General features: G+C 45.9%; 2 protein-coding genes across 3 annotated transcripts in view; both read left to right on the forward strand.

Annotated features, from left to right (window-relative positions):
* RUFY4 (RUN and FYVE domain containing 4) overlaps positions 1–6,600 on the forward strand; it is a 24,752-nt gene extending 18,152 nt beyond the window's left edge. The window contains exons 11-13 of the mRNA XM_015563685.1: positions 4–135; positions 5,126–5,236; positions 5,777–6,600. Coding sequence (XP_015419171.1) covers positions 4–135; positions 5,126–5,236; positions 5,777–5,879 — 346 coding nt within the window. The 3' untranslated portion in view covers positions 5,880–6,600. The remainder of the gene's footprint in view (positions 1–3; positions 136–5,125; positions 5,237–5,776) is intronic.
* Positions 6,601–11,916: 5,316 nt separating this feature from the next.
* Positions 11,917–20,697, forward strand: CXCR2 (chemokine (C-X-C motif) receptor 2). Of its 2 annotated transcripts, none has more exons than XM_006763321.2 (2): positions 11,917–12,019; positions 19,380–20,697. In XM_006763321.2, exon 2 carries the CDS (start codon positions 19,389–19,391, stop codon positions 20,445–20,447), a length of 1,059 nt encoding a protein of 352 aa, XP_006763384.1. In that variant the 5' UTR covers positions 11,917–12,019; positions 19,380–19,388; the 3' UTR covers positions 20,448–20,697. The 2 variants fall into 2 exon arrangements, with proteins under 2 accessions (XP_006763384.1, XP_006763383.1); XM_006763320.2 differs by lacking the exon at positions 11,917–12,019 and adding an exon at positions 14,551–14,671.
* Positions 20,698–20,703: the final 6 nt, after the last annotated feature.

Raw genomic sequence — 20,703 nt, forward strand, 5'->3', positions numbered from 1 at the left:
GAGCGGGCCGCTGCAGGCAGCGCTGGAGCAGAGGCAGCAGGAGGCTGAAAGGAGGGACGCCATGTATGAGGAGGAGCTTGCAGGGCAGCGGGACCTGATCCATGCCATGAAGAGGCGGGTGCTGGAACTGATTCAGTAAGTGGGGGACAGTAGGCAGGAGTACAGATGGGAAATGGTATGGGATATAGAGGCTGGGAAATGAAAATTCTGCTCCACTAACAACTACCAAGCAGGATTCTGGGCCTTTTGTATATACTAATTCATTTCCTTTTTTTTAAGCAACGAACTGCTATTATTACTATTTTACAAACTGAGGGTCAGAGACTTGGCCACCAAGGACACACAGCATATAAACTGCATAGAGTCCTCTGACTCTAAGGCATGCCCTCCACCCCAAACCAGCCCACATATACACATACCTACTAAAGTTAGGAGAAGGAAAGGAACCCATGGGCTGAGAAGGAATTGGGAGAAGGGGCAGGTTAACCAAGAGGTAATCGCATGTCCTACATCAGCCTGCCCATTGGACTTCCTCAGATCACTGGGCCTGTCCAGGTCAGCTGTCCTAGGTTCCAAAGGCTGAGCTCACCAGAATCAATTCCAAGCTGCTAAGCTCACTGAGGGATGGAGATGTGTAAAGCCTGGTCTCTGTTCTTCGGTCTGGTGGGGAGATAATTCACAGGTGTGTCATCCTTTACCCAGTTCAGACCACTACGCTCAGGTTCCACTAGAATTGGAACTCTGCAAGATCATCTAAGACTAAATCCTCTTGCACAAAATCCAAGTGATAATAAAGGTGAGAAAAGGAGAGATGAACCTGAAAGGAACAAACAAAAAATGTAAGGAGTGATCTCCTCCAAGGAACTGTCAACTGGGTGGAAGGGGTATATAAAAATTTAGCTATATATCTCACAAAAGAATTTAAGTTCTCTAACAATAAAAGGTACATATAGAGCAAGACATATGATTATTAAAGGAAAATAGAAGATTTCATGGTAGAAGAAAAATATATACTCCCAAAGTGTTCAGAGTAGGATTAAAACTTAGCTCTGAGCATCTTGACAGCAGAATAAAAAAGGGAAACACAGAAAATTGCCTAAAATTCACTGGGGGCTGGCTAGTGGGAGGGACCGTGGGCCGTTGGCCAGTCAGCCCCACCCCCTAGTTAAACTCCTGGTCAAACTCCCAGTCGAAGGGACAATTTGCATATTAGTCTTTTATTATATAGGACAATGTCCCTTGCATAAGCATTTTGGGAGATATGGCCCTAAGTAAAAAGTGGGGGGAGGGAAGAGGAGCCAAGGAGGTTGACTTGTGCCTCAAGATGCTAGACCTACCACACATCATCTATTCTCCATCCTCAGATCTCACTAAAATGATTGTAAAAGAATAAAACTACCAACAGAGAGAAAGGTGGAGGAGCCAACCAGAGATGGGAGATTCCAGCTAATTTCCAGAAGCCAAAAAATGGATGGAGAAACCCAGTTAGAACTTCAGGGCCCAGAGACAGCAGGAACACATACGGCAGAAGTGAGATGAGGTGCAGAAATCAGGGAAATTAATTGAAGAAGTGGATGGAAAGACCAATGTACACCTCCTGCTTTCTGCCTGCCTCCCCAACTGCACAACACCCAACAGTTGAGGGGCTTAACTGCCAAGCAAATAATTCAACGGTCCTTATCTGGAGAAAGGTAGATGCCCCAAATAAAAGAGCAGTGTGTTCTGGCTTTTGAGAGACCCATGTGGCAGGTACCTCCCAGCCCAGTGCCTCCTAAAGGGAAGCCCGAGTCAACCACCCCAACCCATTACTTGGAGCTCCAGCAGCTTTACTGCCTCTTCTTAAATGTGAAATGGCAACCAAGCTTTTGTAAGCATTTGAGTCAGTCTAGAACATGAAGGGAGAGACAGAGATAAACAAAGACAGTTCCATCTCCCATGAAACAAGAGGCTGTGAAAAGCGACCACCCAAAGATGAGAAACATTCTTGGAAATTAAAATATCACTGAAATTTTTCTCAATTAACTAGGATTGGAAGAGAAAGATGAGTCAATCTCTCAGAAAGTAGAATAAAAAGCATAGAGAGATGGGACATATGAGAGAAATATTTAGAGACATAAAGAATCAATCCAGGAGTTCCAATATCTTCTCCAACTGAAAGGAATTCCAGAGAGAGAGAGAGAGAGAGAGAGAACTATCAGATAAAAATATTAGAGACTTTCCCAGTTCTAATGGACATAGATCTTAAAGATTTCATTGAGTGATCAGCACAATGAATGAAAAATGTGGTGGGCACATCTAGATATATCATTGTGAAATTTCAGTAAAACAAAGATAGGAAGACTATCCTAAAAGACATGCCACTTATGAAAGAAATAGAACACAACAAATTTTAAGAATCAATGGTGTAATACTTTTAAGTTCTGAAAAAAGCTGAATTTTGCCCTAGAATTCTATGTCCACCTAAACTATGGAGCAAGTGGGGAAGGTGATAGAGGAAAAGACATTCTCAGACAGTCAGATCACAGAAAAGTCACCTCCCACACAGCCTTTCTTAAGAAGATAATTCAGGATGTGTCCCAGAAAAACAAGGAAGCAAGCCAAGAAAAGAGAAGATGTGGAATTCAGGAAACAGTAGCTCTAGGCCAGGAGAGAACAAAAGGGAATTCCCAACATGACTAGCGGGCAGCAAGGCCGGGAAGCAGTCAGTCCAGGCTGTAGCAGAATTATTGCAGGCCCAGGAGGAAGGTCTCAGGGGAGAAAGAGAATCAGCAAAATACCTGATATGAAGAATTGGGGTGGGCAAGAATAAGTAGGCTAGTCTGGCCAGTGTGGCTCAGTGGTTGAGCATCGACCTATGAAGCCAGGAGAGCATGGTTCAATTCCCGATCAGGGCACATGACCAGGCTGCGGGCTAGATCCCCAGTGTGCGTCATGCAGGAGGCAGACAGTCAATGATTCTCTATCATTGATGTTTCTATATCTCTCTCCCTATCCTTTGCTCTCTGAAATCAATAAAAATATATTTAAAATAATAATAATAATTAGGCTATGATAAGGCAAGTTATGCAAGGAACAAAGAAAGGCAATTAGACACAGTGCAATATACAGATGATGTCTCATAGAATTGTTCACTAGAAGCTTATATAATTGTATTAACCAATATCACCTTAATAAATGTAATTTTGAAAAATAAAATAAAACTCTGTAAAAGAAAGGCAATTAGAAAGTCCTAGAAAAACAACAAATTCCCAAGAAGGGAAATATTATAGAACAAAACTCTGCTTGAAGCAATATGCTTACATATTGTCTAATAATATAAATACTAGTCACTGATTTTTTCACCTAAATGCAAAGCCCAAAAAATGATTATAATTATACAACAAATATAAATGTTAGCACCTAAACAATATTATAGAACAGAATTCAATAGAACTTTCTATGAAGATGGAAGTGTTTTATATCTGTCCTGCCCAATATGTTAGCTACTAATCGCATATAGTGATTGAGTACTTCAAATGTGACTGGTGTGACTGAGGAACTAAAGTTTTCATTTTATTCTAGTTTAATTAACTTACATATAAATTTACAAAACCACAGGTGGCTAATGGCTATCCTATTGGACATTGCAGGAATAGATGACAAGTTAGGAGGTGGGAGGAAAAAGGGATGCTGGCGTCATTGTATTACAGAATGGCAATCCTAAGATGCTACCTATAGTTAATAAAATGAGTGAGAAATAAATGTGTGAGACTATTCAGTAGAAGTCCAGTAGTAACCAATAGAGGAACCAAAAATAGGGATATAACTACATGGGGAGGAAGGATGAGGATTTAATGGAAATGATCGTAAGCTGTCCTCTGACATCAAGGTAAGGAGCTCTATAGAAGATGTTCTCTCTTGAAAGAGCAAGAAAGAGGGATATGAGCATGTTAATTAAATATGAAAGTACTATCAGGAGAAAGAGCTAAAAGATGTAAGTGGTTTGCCAGAATGGGAAAGTGTCTATTGTCTGTGCTGTTCAATTTTTACATCATGGGCATGTATCATTCTGATAAAAATTTAAAACAACCCTCTTTCTTTCTTTCTTTTGATTTTTATTGGTTTCAGAGAGGAAGGGAGAGGGAGAGATAAAAACATAAATGATGAGAGAGAATCATTAATCGGCTGCCTCCTACACACACAAACACACACACCAACCCCGGGGATCAAGTTGCAACTCGGGCATGCGCCCTGACTTTTAAACAAACCGTGATCTCCTGGTTTATAGGTTAACACTCAACCACCGAGCTACACCAACCAGGCAAAACCACCCATCTTCTTAACACATCCTTTAAAAAAAACAAACAACAATGAAGATAGGTTTTGTGTTTTTTGGTTGTTGTTTTTTTTGGGGGGGGGTGGGGTGCATAAACATCTATAACTCCAAAGCAGTTTGTACCAAGTGCCAAATAAAAGATCATCGGCATTATATGCTATAGGAGTCTGGAACAAGAAAGCCCGGGCCCTCTACTATCAGGGAGCACTCCTCCGAGAAGGCAGGCTGTGAACAGGTTCTTCAATAGTGGGTTAAGATTATGATGGGCCACGGGGACCTGTCACCATCCATCCAGTTTTCGAAAGACTGGAGTCTCACTCTTAGGTGTGTGAGTCTCTCACTGTTTTCATCTCTCTCTTCTCTTCTCTTCTCTTCTCTTCTCTTCTCTTCTCTTCTCTTCTCTCTCTCTCTCTCTCTCTCTCCCCCCTCCCCGCCATCACTGTTTCTTTCTCTCCATCTTTCTCTATATTTGTCTCTCCCTCTTTGTCTGTGTCTCGGTCCCTGTCTGTCTCTGCATCTTTCTTCCTGTCTTTCTCCCACTGCATTTGTCTCTCTACTTCTCCATGTGTCTCTGTCTCCCTCTCTGACACCCTGACTCCCTTTCTCTCTGAGCGACTGTCTCCCTCTGTCCCTCTTTGTCTCCCTCCCCATTTCTGTGTCTGTCTTTTCGCCCCGCTGTTTCTCCATCTCTTTTTGTCTATGTCTCTCGATCTATGCCATTTCCAACTCTCTATCATCTTCTCTCCTCTCTCTCTCTCTTTCTCTCCTCCCCCCCCCCCTCTCCCCCCCCCCCCCCCATCTACCCATCAGAGAGAAGGACAACCTGTGGCAGAAGGTGCAGCAACTCTCTTCCGTGGCCCCTGGATGCTGTGTCAGCTGTAGCAAGCTCTTTGGCCGGCTGTCTCGGCGGTATCCATGCAGGTAATGGGTGGGACAGCCCAGTTTCCACCAGCCCACAGTCCCCTGCCCACTCTGGGGAAAGGAGGGACACAGGAACTGGGCGTCTATGAAAGGCTACTTAAAGCTGGCCACTCATATTACCCAGAACTTAGCAGAGACATGAACGAGAACAGAGAAAGATCAAACAGGAAGGGCATCTGGAGATGGAATGGTGCAACCTTTCTGAGAATAGACTGATTAACGGGCTTCTCACCTGGGAAGAGATTTCATGTACAGTGGAAGCTGCTCCCCCGGCCTCCCTCTGGGAACACAGTGGCAGGACAAGCAGCAGGAGAGAGGGAAGTGGGCCATCGAGAGAACCTGCCATTTGGAATTAGAGGACCCTTGAGGAGTGGACCATTGGGTCACCCTTTGGGAAAGGGGAGGCCTCCTGGGACAGAGCCAGGGCAGTTCTGCTAGGAAATGAGAGACAGACAGTTGGACTTAAAGATACTCAAACCCCATGACCCCCTTCCCTATACACACCCATGTGCTCCCCATTCTTTCCACCTTTGCTCTCAGGCTGTGTGGAGGCCTGGTTTGCCATGCCTGCTCTCTGGATTATAAGAAGCAAGAGCGCCGCTGCCCACCCTGCGCCAAGAAAGGAGAAGCCGAGGTTGTCTAACCAAGACCCACCCAGGACTGGCCATCCATTCCACCTGCCCCTCAGCACTTTCAGGACTTATGATCTGACCAATACTACCTTCCAGAACTTGGTGTTTTAGGCAGACGGCACTTGAGGAGCCAGACGGCACTTGAGGAGCCAGACTGTGGTGTGGAGAGTGGAAAGGGCCAGGCTGGCAGTCAGGAGATGGCTCAAGCCCTGCATCTCCCACTGATTAGCAGGGCGACTCAGCTCTGCAAGCTCTTCTGTAACGTGAGGAAGTCGGGTGTCATCCACTCTAAAGTCCCTTTGGCTTCAGATAATCCTTGACTAAGAATAAAACCCAATGGCCTTGACTTTCTCCTCCACACTCCCTGCTCACCCAGACTGCCCTTCACCACATTGCACTGTCTCCGGTCCTTAGGAGCTTCCTGTCTGGAGTCTGCTTCGGGCTCTGTTTTTGTCCCACTTTGTTTTTAACATCTTTCCTGAGGCACTACTAACATACAACACAATTCACATAAATTGTACAATTTGATGAGTTTTTACTTTAATTTATACCCATGAAGTCACCACCATATTCAAAATAATGAATACATCCATTAGTGCCAAAGTTTTCTCCTGCCCTTTGGAATCTCTCCATCCCCCTCCCTTTGCCCCACCCCTAGATAACCACTTACCTGCCTTCACTAAAGACAAGTTTGCATTTCCTAGAATTTTATATAAATGGAATCATATGGTCTGCCTTCTTTAGCTCAGCATAATTATTTTGAGATTCATACACATTGTTGTTCATACCCACAGTTCCTTTATTTACTGTTGAGTAGTATTCCACCACCTGGATATAGCACCATCTGTTCACACATGTTGCCAGACATTTGGGTTGTTTCTAATTTGAAGTTATTACAGATCAGTTTCCTATAATCATCGAATCTTTGTGTAGACATATGCCTGTATTTCTCATGGGTTAATACCTAAGAATGAAATGGTCAGGTCATATGGCAGGTATATGTTTAAGAAACTGCTGAGTTATTTCCCATAAAGATTATATGTTGTACCATCCCACCAGCAGGGTGTGGGCGTCCCAGCTGCTCTCCAGAGCATTTGGTTTGGGGGGCAGGAGAAGAGACACAGACATGGAACTTGGGCCTCTCTGTTCTTCCCTTCCAACCACTGTGGTGAAGTAAACAGTCCCAAGTTGTGAGGCTAGGGAGGGGCTAAGTCTAGGTGACTCTGTGCAGTGCTCACTCACTAGATTTTAATAAAGACAGTTAAGGATTTGTGTAGCTCTGTGGTACAAGTTATATCCTCTGACTGTCCAAGAAGTCTTACACAATTCGTTTCATTTACTGGGCACCCATTTATGGTGTTTCCGAAAACACTGTTTCTGAAGAAGCACGGACCCCACTCTGTAACAGGGCAGACTCTCTTGCCCTGAGCAGGCATGCAGGCTGTCCCCTGCCTCACAGGACTGCCACAGCCTCTGCAGCAGTTGGGCAACTCTGTGGCTCTGACCAGAGCCTATGGACCGCCTCTTGGGGTCAGGGCCACCTAGAGTTGCATCCCATTACCATCTTGTGGAGCAACAGTTTCGCAACAGCAGTTCCTGCCCTGGAGAGCTGATGAGAACTTCTCCTTAGCAGAGTCAGCAACAAGGTAGGCGGGGGAGGGTCAGGGAATGGAGGGAGGGAAGGGTTGAGGTGGGCAGAGCTGGGACTCCCAGCGCAATTAGGTCAAAAGAATCAGCATGCCTTCCTAGAGGTCACACTTGCTCAGATACTTCTATTAGAGCATGGAGTTCAGACCCGCCTGGTGAACTAATGGGATAGAGAAGGCCTAGCAGAAAAGCCTAAATTCAAAGCAGAAGCAAGATGCTCCTGGATGAGAACTCAACAGGAGGAAATCAGGGGCCAAGAATGGGAGAAAAGTCCCCCTGGTTGGGAGTGATGGAGGGCAATGCTGGGAACCAGCCTCTAGCTTAACACTACTCCCCAGAGGGTCCCCTGTGCTCACAGGCTGGGGGTGCCCCAGGTGACAATTATTTCTTTAACTAGAGGTGCGGTGCAAGAAATTTGTGCACTCGGGGAGAGGGGCATCCCTCAGCCTGACCTGTGCCCTCTCGCATTCTGGGAGCCCTCAGAATGTCCAATTGATGGCTTAGGCCCACTCCCTGTGAGCCTGGCTTTTGGTTGAGCAGCACTCCCCCTGTGGGAGCACGCTGACCACCAGGGGGCAGCTCCTGCATTGAGTGTCTTCCCCCTGGTGGTCAGTGCGTGTCATAGCGACCAGTCATTCTGCCATTTGGTCGATTTGCATATTAGCCTTTTATTATATAGGATTGGATGTCACTCAGAAATTCCAACATACATCAGTTTCCCCACTTTGTCAATCCATTCAGTGCTCAAGAAGATTGTATTTTATACCTAGGATATGCCAAACACTGATTGGTTTGGGGATACAGAGATTTTATATATATATATACACACACACACAGACACTCTCTCTCTCTCTCTCTCTCTCTCTCTCTCTCTCTAGGGGCCCACTGCACGAATTCGTGCACCTTGAAAGAAACTGTGGGCCGCAAGGCTGCAGTGGGCATAGGGGCAGGTCTTGGCCCATTTTCTGCACCCCCGTCCGGCCCCTCCCATTGCAGCCCCCAGTCCCCTGTCTGCCGGCAGCCCTGCTCCCGCTGCCACCGCTTCCACATGCTGACGGTGCCAGCTCCACTTGCACCCACTGACAGCACAGAGCGATTAGGGCCAGCGCCAGCAGCCAGTGCAGGCAGGGCCAGTGCTGTCAGCAGGCGCAAGCGGCAGCTGCTGCCCCGATCACCCCTCAGGAGCAGGGGGAGGTGGAGAAGCCCTGAGAGGTGACTGGGGCTGGCAGCCGCTGCTCACACCCACTGATGGTGCCAAGCGATCGTGGCCAGTGCCAGGCGCCAGCAGCAGATGCAAGCATTGGGTGGTAGCATGGTGCGTGGTAGCAAAGAATTTTCAGTAACCACCAGAGGCTTGCCCCAATGACAGCAACCAGCACCCTGCCATGGTCTGGCGCCCCTGCTCACCTGCTCCACCATCCCGCTGTGGCCAACACCCACCATGTTCCACACGCACCCCCTGGTGGTCAGCACACATCATAGTGACCAGTTGTTCGGTTGTTCAGTTGTTCCACCATTCAGTCTATTTGCATATTAGCCTTTTATTATATAGGATTATACCTGCTTTCACAAACCTCACAGTGGGGAGTCGGAAGCAGCCAAAGAGATGATTACAAAGCCTTGATATGATAGAGGAAACTCAGGTGTGCTGTCGATGGAGGTGACCACTGGGCTGGATTTGAAAGGAAAGGGGGAGTTGGCCAGACCTAGAGGGTGGGAAGAGCATGCCAGGGGAAGAAAATGCATTCCAGTCCCTGAGGAGGAACCAAAATAGTTCCTAGGGGAAGTACAAGTAGTTCCCTGTGGCTGAAATTAAGGGTTCATGGAGGTGTGGCCTGAAATGAGACTGGAGAAGCACCCAGGGATCAGATGCAGGAGCACCAGGTACACAAGACAGGATTTTTACGCTGAGGGTAATGGGGGGGTCCTTAATTTAGAGAGATCATTCTGGTAGCAGAGTGGAGGATGAATTGAGGGGGAAGACTTGAGGCAGAGAGCACTTAGGAGAATAGTGGTAGTAACAGTAGCAACAGCCAACACTACCAAGCACCATTTTAAGTGCTTCACACATGTAGACTCATTGAATCCACAGGACAGTAGGTGCCCTCATTATCCCCCTAGTACAGTTGATGAAACTGAGAACTCATGAGATTAAATATTTGCCCAAGGTCTACAACCAGTAAGTGACATGGCTGGTATCCTAACTCAAACAGCCCGGCTGTGGAATCCACAGTTATTGCCTGACTATTTTTTAATATATTTTTATTGATTTCAGAGAGAGGAAGAGAAAGGGAGAGAGAGATAGAAACATCAGTGATGAGAGAATTATTGATCGGCTGCCTCCTGCACATCCCACACTGGGGATCAAGCCCACAACCCAGGCATATATGTGCCCTGACCAGGAGTCGAACCATGACCTCCTGGTTCATCGGTCAACACTCAACTGCTGAGCCATGCAACCTGGACTATCACCTGACTATTGCAGTAGCTTCAGGGAGAATGAAGTGTTGCCTAACCCTGCCAGAGAAGATGGTGAGGAGAAGATAACTAAGAGATGTTAAGGAGAGAAAGAGGGAGGAGAGTGTGAGACGTGGGGACAGGCATGGATGAGAGGGAGCTCTGGAGGAGAAGCACGTGTGAGTTTGCATCTGTGGAACCTTAGGGGAGATTTTATGAAGTAAGTGCATGTAAGAGTTTGAGCTGAGGAGAGAGCTTCGAAGAGAGGTTGGGAATTATAGGTATGAGAGACACTGATGAATTGGGTGGTCGCCAAAGCCAAGGGAGGAGGTGGGCTGACCTAGGGAGAGCAGGTAGAGAAGAGGAACATCTGATTTCAGGAATGAATTGAGAATAAAGTAACAAATGAAACTAAGAGAGGTTCAGAGGAAAGAAGAGAATGGGGTCAGTGGAATTAAGTGATGCAGAGATCAAATAAGATAGCACTTGAACAGTAACCATTTCACCAAATAAATAAAACAGAACATACCTTCATGTGAGAATTAAAAAAAAAATAGTTTAAAGAATTTACACATCCCTAGATATGAGCCAGCAAAATTATACTTAAGCTACAGAAATATTCCCAAAGATGCTCATAGGAAGAAGCTAAGTATCCAGCTATAAGATAATCATTATATAAATCATGATGCATACATACCATGAACCACTATGTCGTCATTAAAAAGAATGAGATGGATCTCTATGTAATGATGAGGAATAGGTCCATGATACATTCTTTTTTCTTTAATATATTTTTATTGATTTCAGAGAGGAAGGGAGAGGGAGAGAAAGATAGAAACATAAATGATGAAAGAGAATCATTGATCTGCTGCCTCCTGCACGCCCCACACTGGGAATCGAGCCCACAACCTGGGCATGTGCCCAGACTGGGAATCAGGAATCGAACCAAGACCTCCTGGTTCAGAGGTCAACGCTCAACCACTGAGTCATGCCGGCCAGGCCATGATACATTCTTAAGCTGCAGAAAATATAAATAGTTAAATACGTTATATTTTGATTAAGGAAGGAAAGAAAGAAAACATGTTTGTACCTGCATGGGCAAATCTGGGGAAAGGCAAATATGAGTGAACAGAGGGATGGAAGGGAATCTTTCAAGTTTTACTTTATAGGCTTTTGTATCATTTATATTCTTGACAATATGCATGCTTCATTTTTATACCATTAAAGCAGTCTTATTTAAGAAAGGGGCTGTTGGGTTCAGTAACCCAGAGGTCATTGGTAACCCTGGCAAAGCTGTTTCAGCAGAGCGGTGGGAAGGAAGCTAGTTTTAGTGGGTTGAGCAGTGAACAAGAAGCGGCCAAGTGGACACAGCTGCTTTGTCAAGAAGTTTACTTGTGAAAAGGAGGGCATAGGGGAGCAGTACCTAAAGGGAGCCTAGTACAGAGGAAAGGAGAGAAAGACATAAAGAAGGTGGTTGAAGGGAAAAGCGCCGGGAGGCAGGATCCTCCAGGATGTGAGAGGCAGTGGGTCCCACAGCCAGGTGCAGGAATTCACCAGAAAGAGAGGAGAGACACTGCTCATGCTGACCCTAGAAGAAAGGAACAAAGTGTCTGGCAAGTTCAGGCAAGTCTGTCAGCTGGAGTCTGGGATTGCCTGCCCCTTCCTTTTATAGAAGGAGGTGAAGATTTAAAAGGCACAGAGTCAAAGCTGGACTAGGGCAAACCTACACCTTCAGACTGGCAGTCCCCTCCAGAAGCCATTAGGCAGCAAGGTGTGAACATCCCCAGCGCTCACATCCCCAGAATCTCCTGGTGGAGCCTTGGCCTGGAGCCAGAGTCCTAGGACAGACCTATTGGTCCTCTGTGGGAACACCTCCCCTGGTGGGCCTCTCAGATTTCCCCCTTGGCAGCCTTGCCTCAGAAGTGTCCCCATAAATTCTGATTCACTTTTTTCCTGCCCAACAGCCCTGACCGCTACCGAGCCCTGAGTCACAGCGGAAGTACAGAAATCACTTCAGTAACAACAGCAGCCATAGCAGCAACAGCAGGTAAGTGGGCTGTTCAGTCTTAGAACTGCTGGGGACATATTTCTGATGGAAGGGACTTGGAAACTTCAGTCTGGGTCCCCTGAGAACTGAGGTGATGAATTGCAGACCCTTAGAGCTAAAGGTAACTGTCTTTGCCAGACAGCACAGTACAAAAGAACTTTCTGCTTATAGAGAAAAACAGAAATATTCTCCATCTGCACTATCCAGTATGATAGCTACTGGTCACATGTGGCTCCTGAGCACTTAAATGTGGCTCATGTGACTGAGGAACTAATTTTTTTTTAATTAATTTAAATTTAAGTAACCACCTGTGGCTAGTAGCCATCATTTTGGGCCATGCAGATCTAGAACAATATCCTCATTTTCCAATGAACCACATCAAGGCTCAGAGACAAATGACTTGTCCAAGCTCACGCTGACCATTCACAGCAGAACCAGGATTGGAAGCTGGCTCTTTATTCACCCCACCATCAACATGCATGCAGTGGCTCAGTGGAAATGAAATCAACCAAATGAAAATCAAGAAGTGGGCAGGTTGGGAAATGTCAAATCTGGACTCTTTTTTCTATGCCTTTCATACTCAGTTGTCTGGGACAGGGAGGTACCTAATGGAGTTCAGAAACCTCAGGCTGAGATATAGCCCCTTGTGATAGTGGATAGAATATACAATTTGGGGTCAGGTTAAAAAAAAAAGTCTTTAACACTGCTTAACACCCAGTTCATCTGTGTCATTCTAGGTGAGTTGCCTAAGTCCTAGAGTCTTAGTTTCCTCATTCAGGAAGCGCATGTTGTCATGAGGATTAAATGATACAGATTCTGAAAAGCACTTTTTTCAGAAACTAGACCCTCAGAGGCACTAAACAGTATAGCTAGTGTGACGACTGTTATCCGGGTGAGATGTGCCTTGAAGTCAGCCTGGACAGTGGACTAGCTGCTTTCCCTTGCTTGGGGACGTAGCGGGAGAAACAACATGCTGTTACTTGACAAACTGTTTCAGTAATAATGATCACAATAAATGCAAATACCATGTTTTATATCTGTCTTAAGTGCTTTTCCAGTAATCTCTCATTCCAGCCTCAGCCTCATTTTACAGAGGAGTAAACTGGGACTCAGAAAGGAAAGGTCACATGCAGGAGTTGCTCAGCTAGCAGAGTTCTTAACCACGACTCCCACCCTCTTCTCTCTCTTCTGTGTGTAACAAGCTTCTGCCTGATGTTAGGTAGCATCACCTGACCAGGAGTCATTGCATTCTTCTCTGACATGGGAAAGAAAGATGTGACAAAGCATGTTTGCTAAACAGTGGGACTCAAAAGTTCTTTCCTTGGGGTAGGCAGCTTGGGTGAGTTGGCCACAGGCTCTGAGCATGCACTGGGCGAGAGACTGGCGTAAGGAGTGGTGGAGGGATTGAGGTTGCTAGGTGTGAGTTTAGGAAGGAGTGGTGAATTTATGTTCACTACTCTGCCTGTATTTATCCTTTCAATTGCAATCAATAGCAACTGTGACAAAATATATTCTTAGTGTCACTCAACACTGTTTTCAAAAATGTGTTAGGACTTGGATGGAATTTTAACTTTTACCAAAAAGCTTCCTTTTCCAAATTAGATGGTCTTGGCTCCAAAGCTGATAGCTGCTGCAGACCCAATCCCAAGTATAAAAGCCAAGAACGAAGAGCAATGACCTAAGAGGGGCTCATGGTCAAAGCAGATGTTTGGGGAGCGACGTGAAAGACAAGGAGAGGTGTTTGGGGCTAGAGGTTCTCAAAGGGATGTGGCATAGAGAAGGAATCCGTGAGGCTTTAAAGATTCCTGGGGTAAATGGGATGGAGACAGGGGGCATTAGGTCCAAGGAGAAAAGCTACCTGACTCTCCAAAAACTTGTTCCATCTCCTTTGTCTTAATGAGCTGTTCTTTCAGGTATGAAAGATGTTTAAGAAAGGTAGTGCTGCTAGATAGTAAGCCCAGGGAAGCCCGAGGCAGCTAGAGTGTGGAGAGAGTCAGACAGAACAGAGGCTGCTGAGATCAGGGCACAGATGAGAGAAATCTGCCCTGCCCGGTTTGGTCAGTGGATAAAGCATCAGCCTGCCTGTGGACTGAAGGGTCCCAGGTTCAATTCTGGTCAAGGGAACATACCTCAGTTGCAAGCTCCACCCCTGGCCCTGGTCAGAGCGCATGCAGGAGGTAACCAATGGATATGTCTTTCTCACATTGATGTTTCTCTCTCTGCCTCTTTGTCTCTCCCCCTTCCTTCCACTATCTCTAAAAATCAATGGGAAAATATCCTTGGGTGAGGAGTAACAAAAAGAAGGGTGGGGGGGAAAGATGAGAGAAATCTGTGCAGTCCTGGGCAAACCACTTCCTTTGTGTGGATCTGCCTCTTTATCTGTGAAAAGGAAAGATTGTCTAGGAAATGCCACAGGTCCTTTCCCAGTATGAACCCTACCAGTCCATAAAATGTCTAGTGATCAAAGATCTGACCTGGGATTTAAATATTCACATCATCAAGAGTATCCTTCACCCTCCAGGACTCCACCCCACAATTGAGCAATCTCATCCACCACTCACTTCCTCCACTGGGTTCTTACTACCACCACCCTTGCAGTCAGGCACATCTGCTCTTCGGAGGTGTCCTACAGGTGAAAAGCCCAGAATCCTGGTAAGTCTTGGGACACTCACCCCTCCCGCCATTCAGAATGTCTCCGCTCTCTGTCTCCCTGGACACCAGCTTCCCATTTATTCCAGGCATCTTTCTCTACTCGTGGTGGGTCTCACCCACACCCCTAGGTCTCTTTATTCTCTCTCTTTAAGCTACCCTGTCTTCAAAAAGAGGGCTTCTGCCCCTCTCCCCTACACCTCTCTCCAACAACCACTTAGGGCAACTCAATTCCCACCCCCTTCCCTTCCCAAGTCAGCCAGCTCTCTCTCTTTGCTTTGGCCAAAAGTGGTGTGAGAAAGGACCAGACACTGTAGAGTCCCTCCTCCCATATATTAAATGCAAATATATGTGAATGATATTTATAGAGATAAAAAATACTGGAATTGTATTAAAATGACAGACTTTTGTTGCTGTTGTTAAAAAGATTGCTATAAATGTGTGGAATCTTACAAAGTCCTCATTCTATAGCATTCTCATGAAATAAACTAGAATCATCCCATCCATGTTTTTTCTGAACTACCATGAGTCATTAAGGAGCTGGCAATTTTGCTGAAAGAGAATCTCCTGCTGGGTCACCAAGAATATGACTGCAAGATCAGGAGGGGCCAGCCAGTGCCAGGGAGCTTGGTTTATCATTCCTAAAACGACTGTTTCTTTCATTCTGGGCTTAAGGAATAGCAAAGAAAGCAATGTACAGACATCAAACAATGGGAGTGTACTATACACAGGTTGGCTAATGGTATCTCAAGAATTTAACTTACAAATATATTTAATATGTGACCTATGACTTTGTTGTTGTTGTTGTTGTTGTTGTCAAATGATCCTGTGTAGTTCTTAACTTGCTGGGTATTCTATCAGACATACTACAGTTGATGTCATCTATTCTGTATAAGGGTAATGGCCATTGACATGGCAGCCCACAGACTGGGCAGTCCCCAGATCTCTTTAATGGTTCCAGAGAGTTCTCTAGCTAAAGATTGGTGCCATATCTGTCAGGCAATATTGACAATCTCATCCAAAGTGATATTTCCACTGGGTTGATGTTTTTCTGTTTCTGTCTCTTGGAGGTTCCTAGAGGGCTTTGCTGGTCAGGGCAGAGGCAGAGCTACCACTTCAAGCTGGGTCTGTCTGTTCTGAATGGTCAGTTACAATGTTATCCTCAAGCCCTTCCAATCACCTGTTGCCTTGGCAATGTCATCACCAATCTTTTTGGGAGACACATCCAAGGGGCTGACCTTGGGGTGGAGGGCAGATATGGCACCCACTCTCAGATACAGAACTTTGATCTCATTGAGGTAGAACTTAGGGGACATGGTGGAGGGGGGCTGAATTTGGGATGAATGAAGAAAGTTGCATTTGGCCTCCTCTGATCCTAAAGCTCAGAGGTGTGATTTTTTTTTTTTTTTTAAGAAGCAGTCTGCAGACTGAAAATGTGGAGGGGGCCATTTGCACCTAGTTGGAATTTTGGCTGCAGAACTTCTAGGCTCTGGGACCACAGACTGGTCTCTGAGCCTCACTGTGTCTGTCTTCTTATGGTTAAATAGGGGCTTAATCATATCTATTTGTAACAATCCAGGGAGATCATGTACATGTCAGACACAAAGTAGATCTCAAGTGTCATCTTCCTATCTTCCTTTCTTTAGTTTCTCCCTTTAACCACCAAAACATCACCTCTAGGGATTGGTTACAAAACACAAACAAACAACAAAACATTCTCTCCACCCCCCTCCACTCATCCCCACCCCCACACCTGGCCAGTGGCTGGAGGTCATGGCCCTGGCAGGGTGGCCTGGTTCTCCTTTCTGAAATCTCTACTTCTGTCCTGACTTGCATGGGAGTGGAGCTCACCCATATACCTGCAGCCTGGCCTCAGCACAGCCGAGCACCAGATTCTCCAGAATGAGGGCTCATCTTACAACAGGACAACCAAGGAGTCCTGGCTGCCTGCCACTACTTCATCCAATTAAGCAGAGACAGAGTTGAATCATATATGAGTGTTTATTCCAATAATGCCGGCAGAATGGGAGAGCAGCAGGTCATCCAAAAAAATCTGCTCTGCACTCCATCATAAATTAGCTGCTTATATTGGGTAAGGGGACAGAGATTACGTGGGGAAGTAGGAATTACAGGCATGGAAAGTAGGCACAGAACAATCATTACAGGTTACAAGTCATGCAGGCTGGGGCCGGGATTGCAGGAGGGTGGGTGCCTCCAGACATCCCAGGACTAGGTTACAGGTAATAGGGGTGGGGGTTGTAAAGAACAGGCACCTCCTGGCTTAGAGTATTTCGGCCTGGAGGCTGTAAATTTTTCCATAATGATAGGCAGTTCTTGGGAAAGGAGGATGGACTGTATTCCGATGTTAGCTCCCATGTCTTAAGGTGTATAACTCTCAGCGAGGTTAGAATGTGCGTTTTCTGATGTTTTGCTGCCTATGGATTCTTCTAAGATTTTTATGGTTCTCACGTTTAAGTCCTGGTAAAGGGCATTCTTGATTAAAGTGAAAGCTATCCCTCACGTATGTATCACTAAGTACACAAAAGTGGCGTTTACTGAGCTTTCCCAAACTTGCTTCTCTTCCAGTGTTTCTCACCCAGTAAATGACATCTCCGTGGGGAGTGCCAAGTTCTGCTAATTTTATCTACAGCACATATATTATTACTAGAGCCCCGGTGCACAAAATTCATACACCAGGGGGGGTTCCCTCAGCCTGGCCTGCACCCAATGAAGCATGTTTGCCTGCTACTGCCTCTTCTCCTAGGGAAGTTTCTGCAGCTGCCCCAGACCTGCCTTCTCACAACTGGTGTGCATAGATGTAGGGTTCTTCTCTCTGCAGGCACAAGCTCTCTGCACCCACCAATGACCAGTCTCTCTCAAAAGTGGGTCTTCTCCTAGGTCATTTGTTCCCTTAAGCACATCTCTGATCATCTGCTCACAGAGGTGAGTCACCCTTGATCTCATAAGTAAACTGGACTTAACCCTGGGGCTCTGAGCAAACTTGCTTTTGTTCAAGGGACTACAGAGCCAGTAATTTCTCTCAAGTCTTGCTGGCAACACTGGCCAAACCAGCTCTTATTATCTGCCTCTTCCCCCTACCACCCCACTCACTTCATCCTTATCATCACATCTTTCTACATTCATGGGCTGGTTGAATCTGCTCTATCTGTGGTCTCCATGTGCTGAGAAGGCAATTTACCTGGCCCCCATCAGTTAGGGGAGAAAGTAATACCTTCTCAGAAAGGTGAAAACTAAGAATTCCATCACTCTAGGAGAAAGGGGCATTATTTTTCCAATTTCTCTTAACATTACTAAGCTTTCTTCTTTGCTACAAATGACTGACAATAACAGGCTTTCTTCTGCTAAAGCAAAAAACTTCCTAGTTTTGTTGTTGATGATGTTGATGATGTTGATTTGTATTTGCTTTGTAAGGCTATACGTCTTTGGTTAATCTTTTTAAAATTGAGATATAATTAACATACCATTAAAGTCACACATTTAGAGTGTACAACACCGTAATTTTGTTTTATGTCTTTCTCTTTAACATTGCATTCCATTTGGAGCTGGGTTAGAGACTTGCATATGGTCACAGGATGCTCATAGCTTATAATAAAAAAAATGACACAATGGTGATGTAGTTTGTGGTTCAAAAGAAAGTCAATTTAGTAGGTGGTTTACTTTAGTTCATTTCCTCTTTGAAAACCGGGATAATATTTTAGAGAGGCTGAAGCTTCCCCCAGAAGCAAGCTCTCCACTGATCCTGTAACAAGGGCAGAATCAACAGATGGGTTTATTTGAGTGTGCTGGGGAGTTAGGAATGGATGAAGGTATGCACTGGCAGGACAAGAAGGGTCCCCACCAGGACGGGGAAGCCACCAAAACAAGGATAGTATGTCTCTACCTGCCTTCTCTGCCTCTTGCCGCCCCTTCTCCTTATTCTGGGAGCATCCTGGCTTTCTCTGGCCCCCTGCATGGCAGAATAGGACTGTCTAGAGCTCCCACAATAATCTGTTACATTCCCACCTACTTGGAGAATCAGTCAGTCAACCACCTGCTTATGACTTTTAATATGTTTTTACAAACTATACAAATATGCTCAGAGAAGACCTCCTGCCTCCCAAAAGAACAATGCTGGAACATGCTAAATGAGTAAACTTGCTTCTAGCTCAAGGATCCCGAAACATTATGCTGCTACCACTCAGTTTTTCTAGAACACTCCTTTTAAAATAACTTACAGAAAGTTGGACAAAGGGATTATTCTCAAAGTTTACAGTTAAACTCAGTTGGATTGCCTGCTTAATCCCCCACATTGAGAACTGAATGGCGCCTCATGTTTCTGACATTAAACTCAGTCTCCACAATCAGGGATGCTCACCACTGAAGCTATCCAAGAAAATAGGCTTGGTAGATATTATCAAAAGAAAAGTTTCCACAGTGATTTGAGTGATGGCAAGGTCATGAAAAGTGACCACTCCACTTAAGAACCTCTCTCTGACTTTGAAGGGAACTATACTCTTTTCATGAAACGTACCGCTTATAACTACATGTGCCTCAGAATGTTAGAGTTAATGCCCCTACTATTTCCTGAAGTGAAATTTACTTCCATGTAATATACAAGTCAATGCAAAAAATCCTATCCAAGCTTCATGAGCAGAAAGGCTAGAATCTGTTAAGACTTTATTATGCATTAACACTCATCTCTCTTCTCTAGGCTACAAATATGGCATACATGATTATAAAAGAACTTCCGGATAATTACAGCTGGGAGGATTTCGAAAATTACAGTTACTCTGACGTATCCATTTCGCCAAACTCTGTCCCATGTCAGCCAGAATCTCTGGATATCAACAAGTATGCTCTGGTGACCATCTATGCCCTAGTCTTCTTGCTAAGCCTTCTGGGAAACTCCCTGGTGATGCTGGTTGTCTTATACAGCCGTGTCAACCGTTCAGTCACTGACGTCTACACTATTGCCGACCTGCTCTTCGCCCTGACCTTGCCTATCTGGGCTGCCGCCAAGGCAACAGGCTGGATCTTTGGCACACCCCTGTGCAAGATGGTCTCACTCCTGAAGGAAGTCAACTTCTACAGTGGAATTCTACTACTGGCCTGCATTAGCGTGGACCGCTACCTGGCCATTGTTCATGCCACACGCACTCTGACTCTGAAGAGGCACTGGGTCAAGTTCATATGCTTAGGCATCTGGGCTCTATCTCTGATCCTGTCCCTGCCCGTCTTCGTCTTCCGCAGGACCGTCTACCCGCCTAATACTGGCCCAGTCTGCTACGAGGATCTGGGTGCCAATACAACTAAATGGCGCACAGTAATGCGGGCCCTGCCCCAGACCATTGGCTTCCTCCTGCCGCTGCTGGTCATGGTGTTCTGCTATGGGCTCACCCTGCGCACACTGTTTCAGGCCCACATGGGGCAGAAGCACCGGGCCATGCGGGTCATCTTTGCTGTCGTGCTCGTCTTCCTGCTCTGCTGGCTGCCCTACAACCTGGTTCTGTTGTCAGACACCCTTCTGAGAATCGGGGCGATCAAGGATAGCTGTGGTCGCCGAAACGACATTGGTCGGGCCCTGGATGCCACCGAGATTCTGGGCTTCCTTCACAGCTGCCTCAATCCCCTCATCTACGCCTTCATTGGTCAGAAGTTTCGCCATGGACTCCTCAAGATCATGGCCGTCCATGGCCTGATCAGCAAGGAGTTCTTGGCCAAGGAGAGCAGGCCTTCCTTTGTTGGCTCTTCTTCAGGGAACACTTCTACTACCCTCTAAGACCCCTGCTGCTGTTGTAGCCCCACTGGGCTCCTCCCCTCCCATCAGTACCCAAGCCTCATGACTATAGTCCACTGGCTATTCACAGTCTCTGTGTCAAGACAGCCTCACACTGTGGTCACAGAAAGTTGCTGAGGCTCTGACTTTACCAGGTGCCCTGATCTGGTTCAGAAAGCCTCCCCTGGCTCCCCACCCCTTACTGTAATTCCTATGTCAACTGCTAGAGCTCTGTCCATCCTACCACTGAGCCCATAGC

Source organism: Myotis davidii, unplaced genomic scaffold (genome assembly GCF_000327345.1).
Source record: "Myotis davidii unplaced genomic scaffold, ASM32734v1 scaffold575, whole genome shotgun sequence".
In the NCBI taxonomy this organism is placed as follows: Eukaryota; Metazoa; Chordata; class Mammalia; order Chiroptera; family Vespertilionidae; genus Myotis; species Myotis davidii.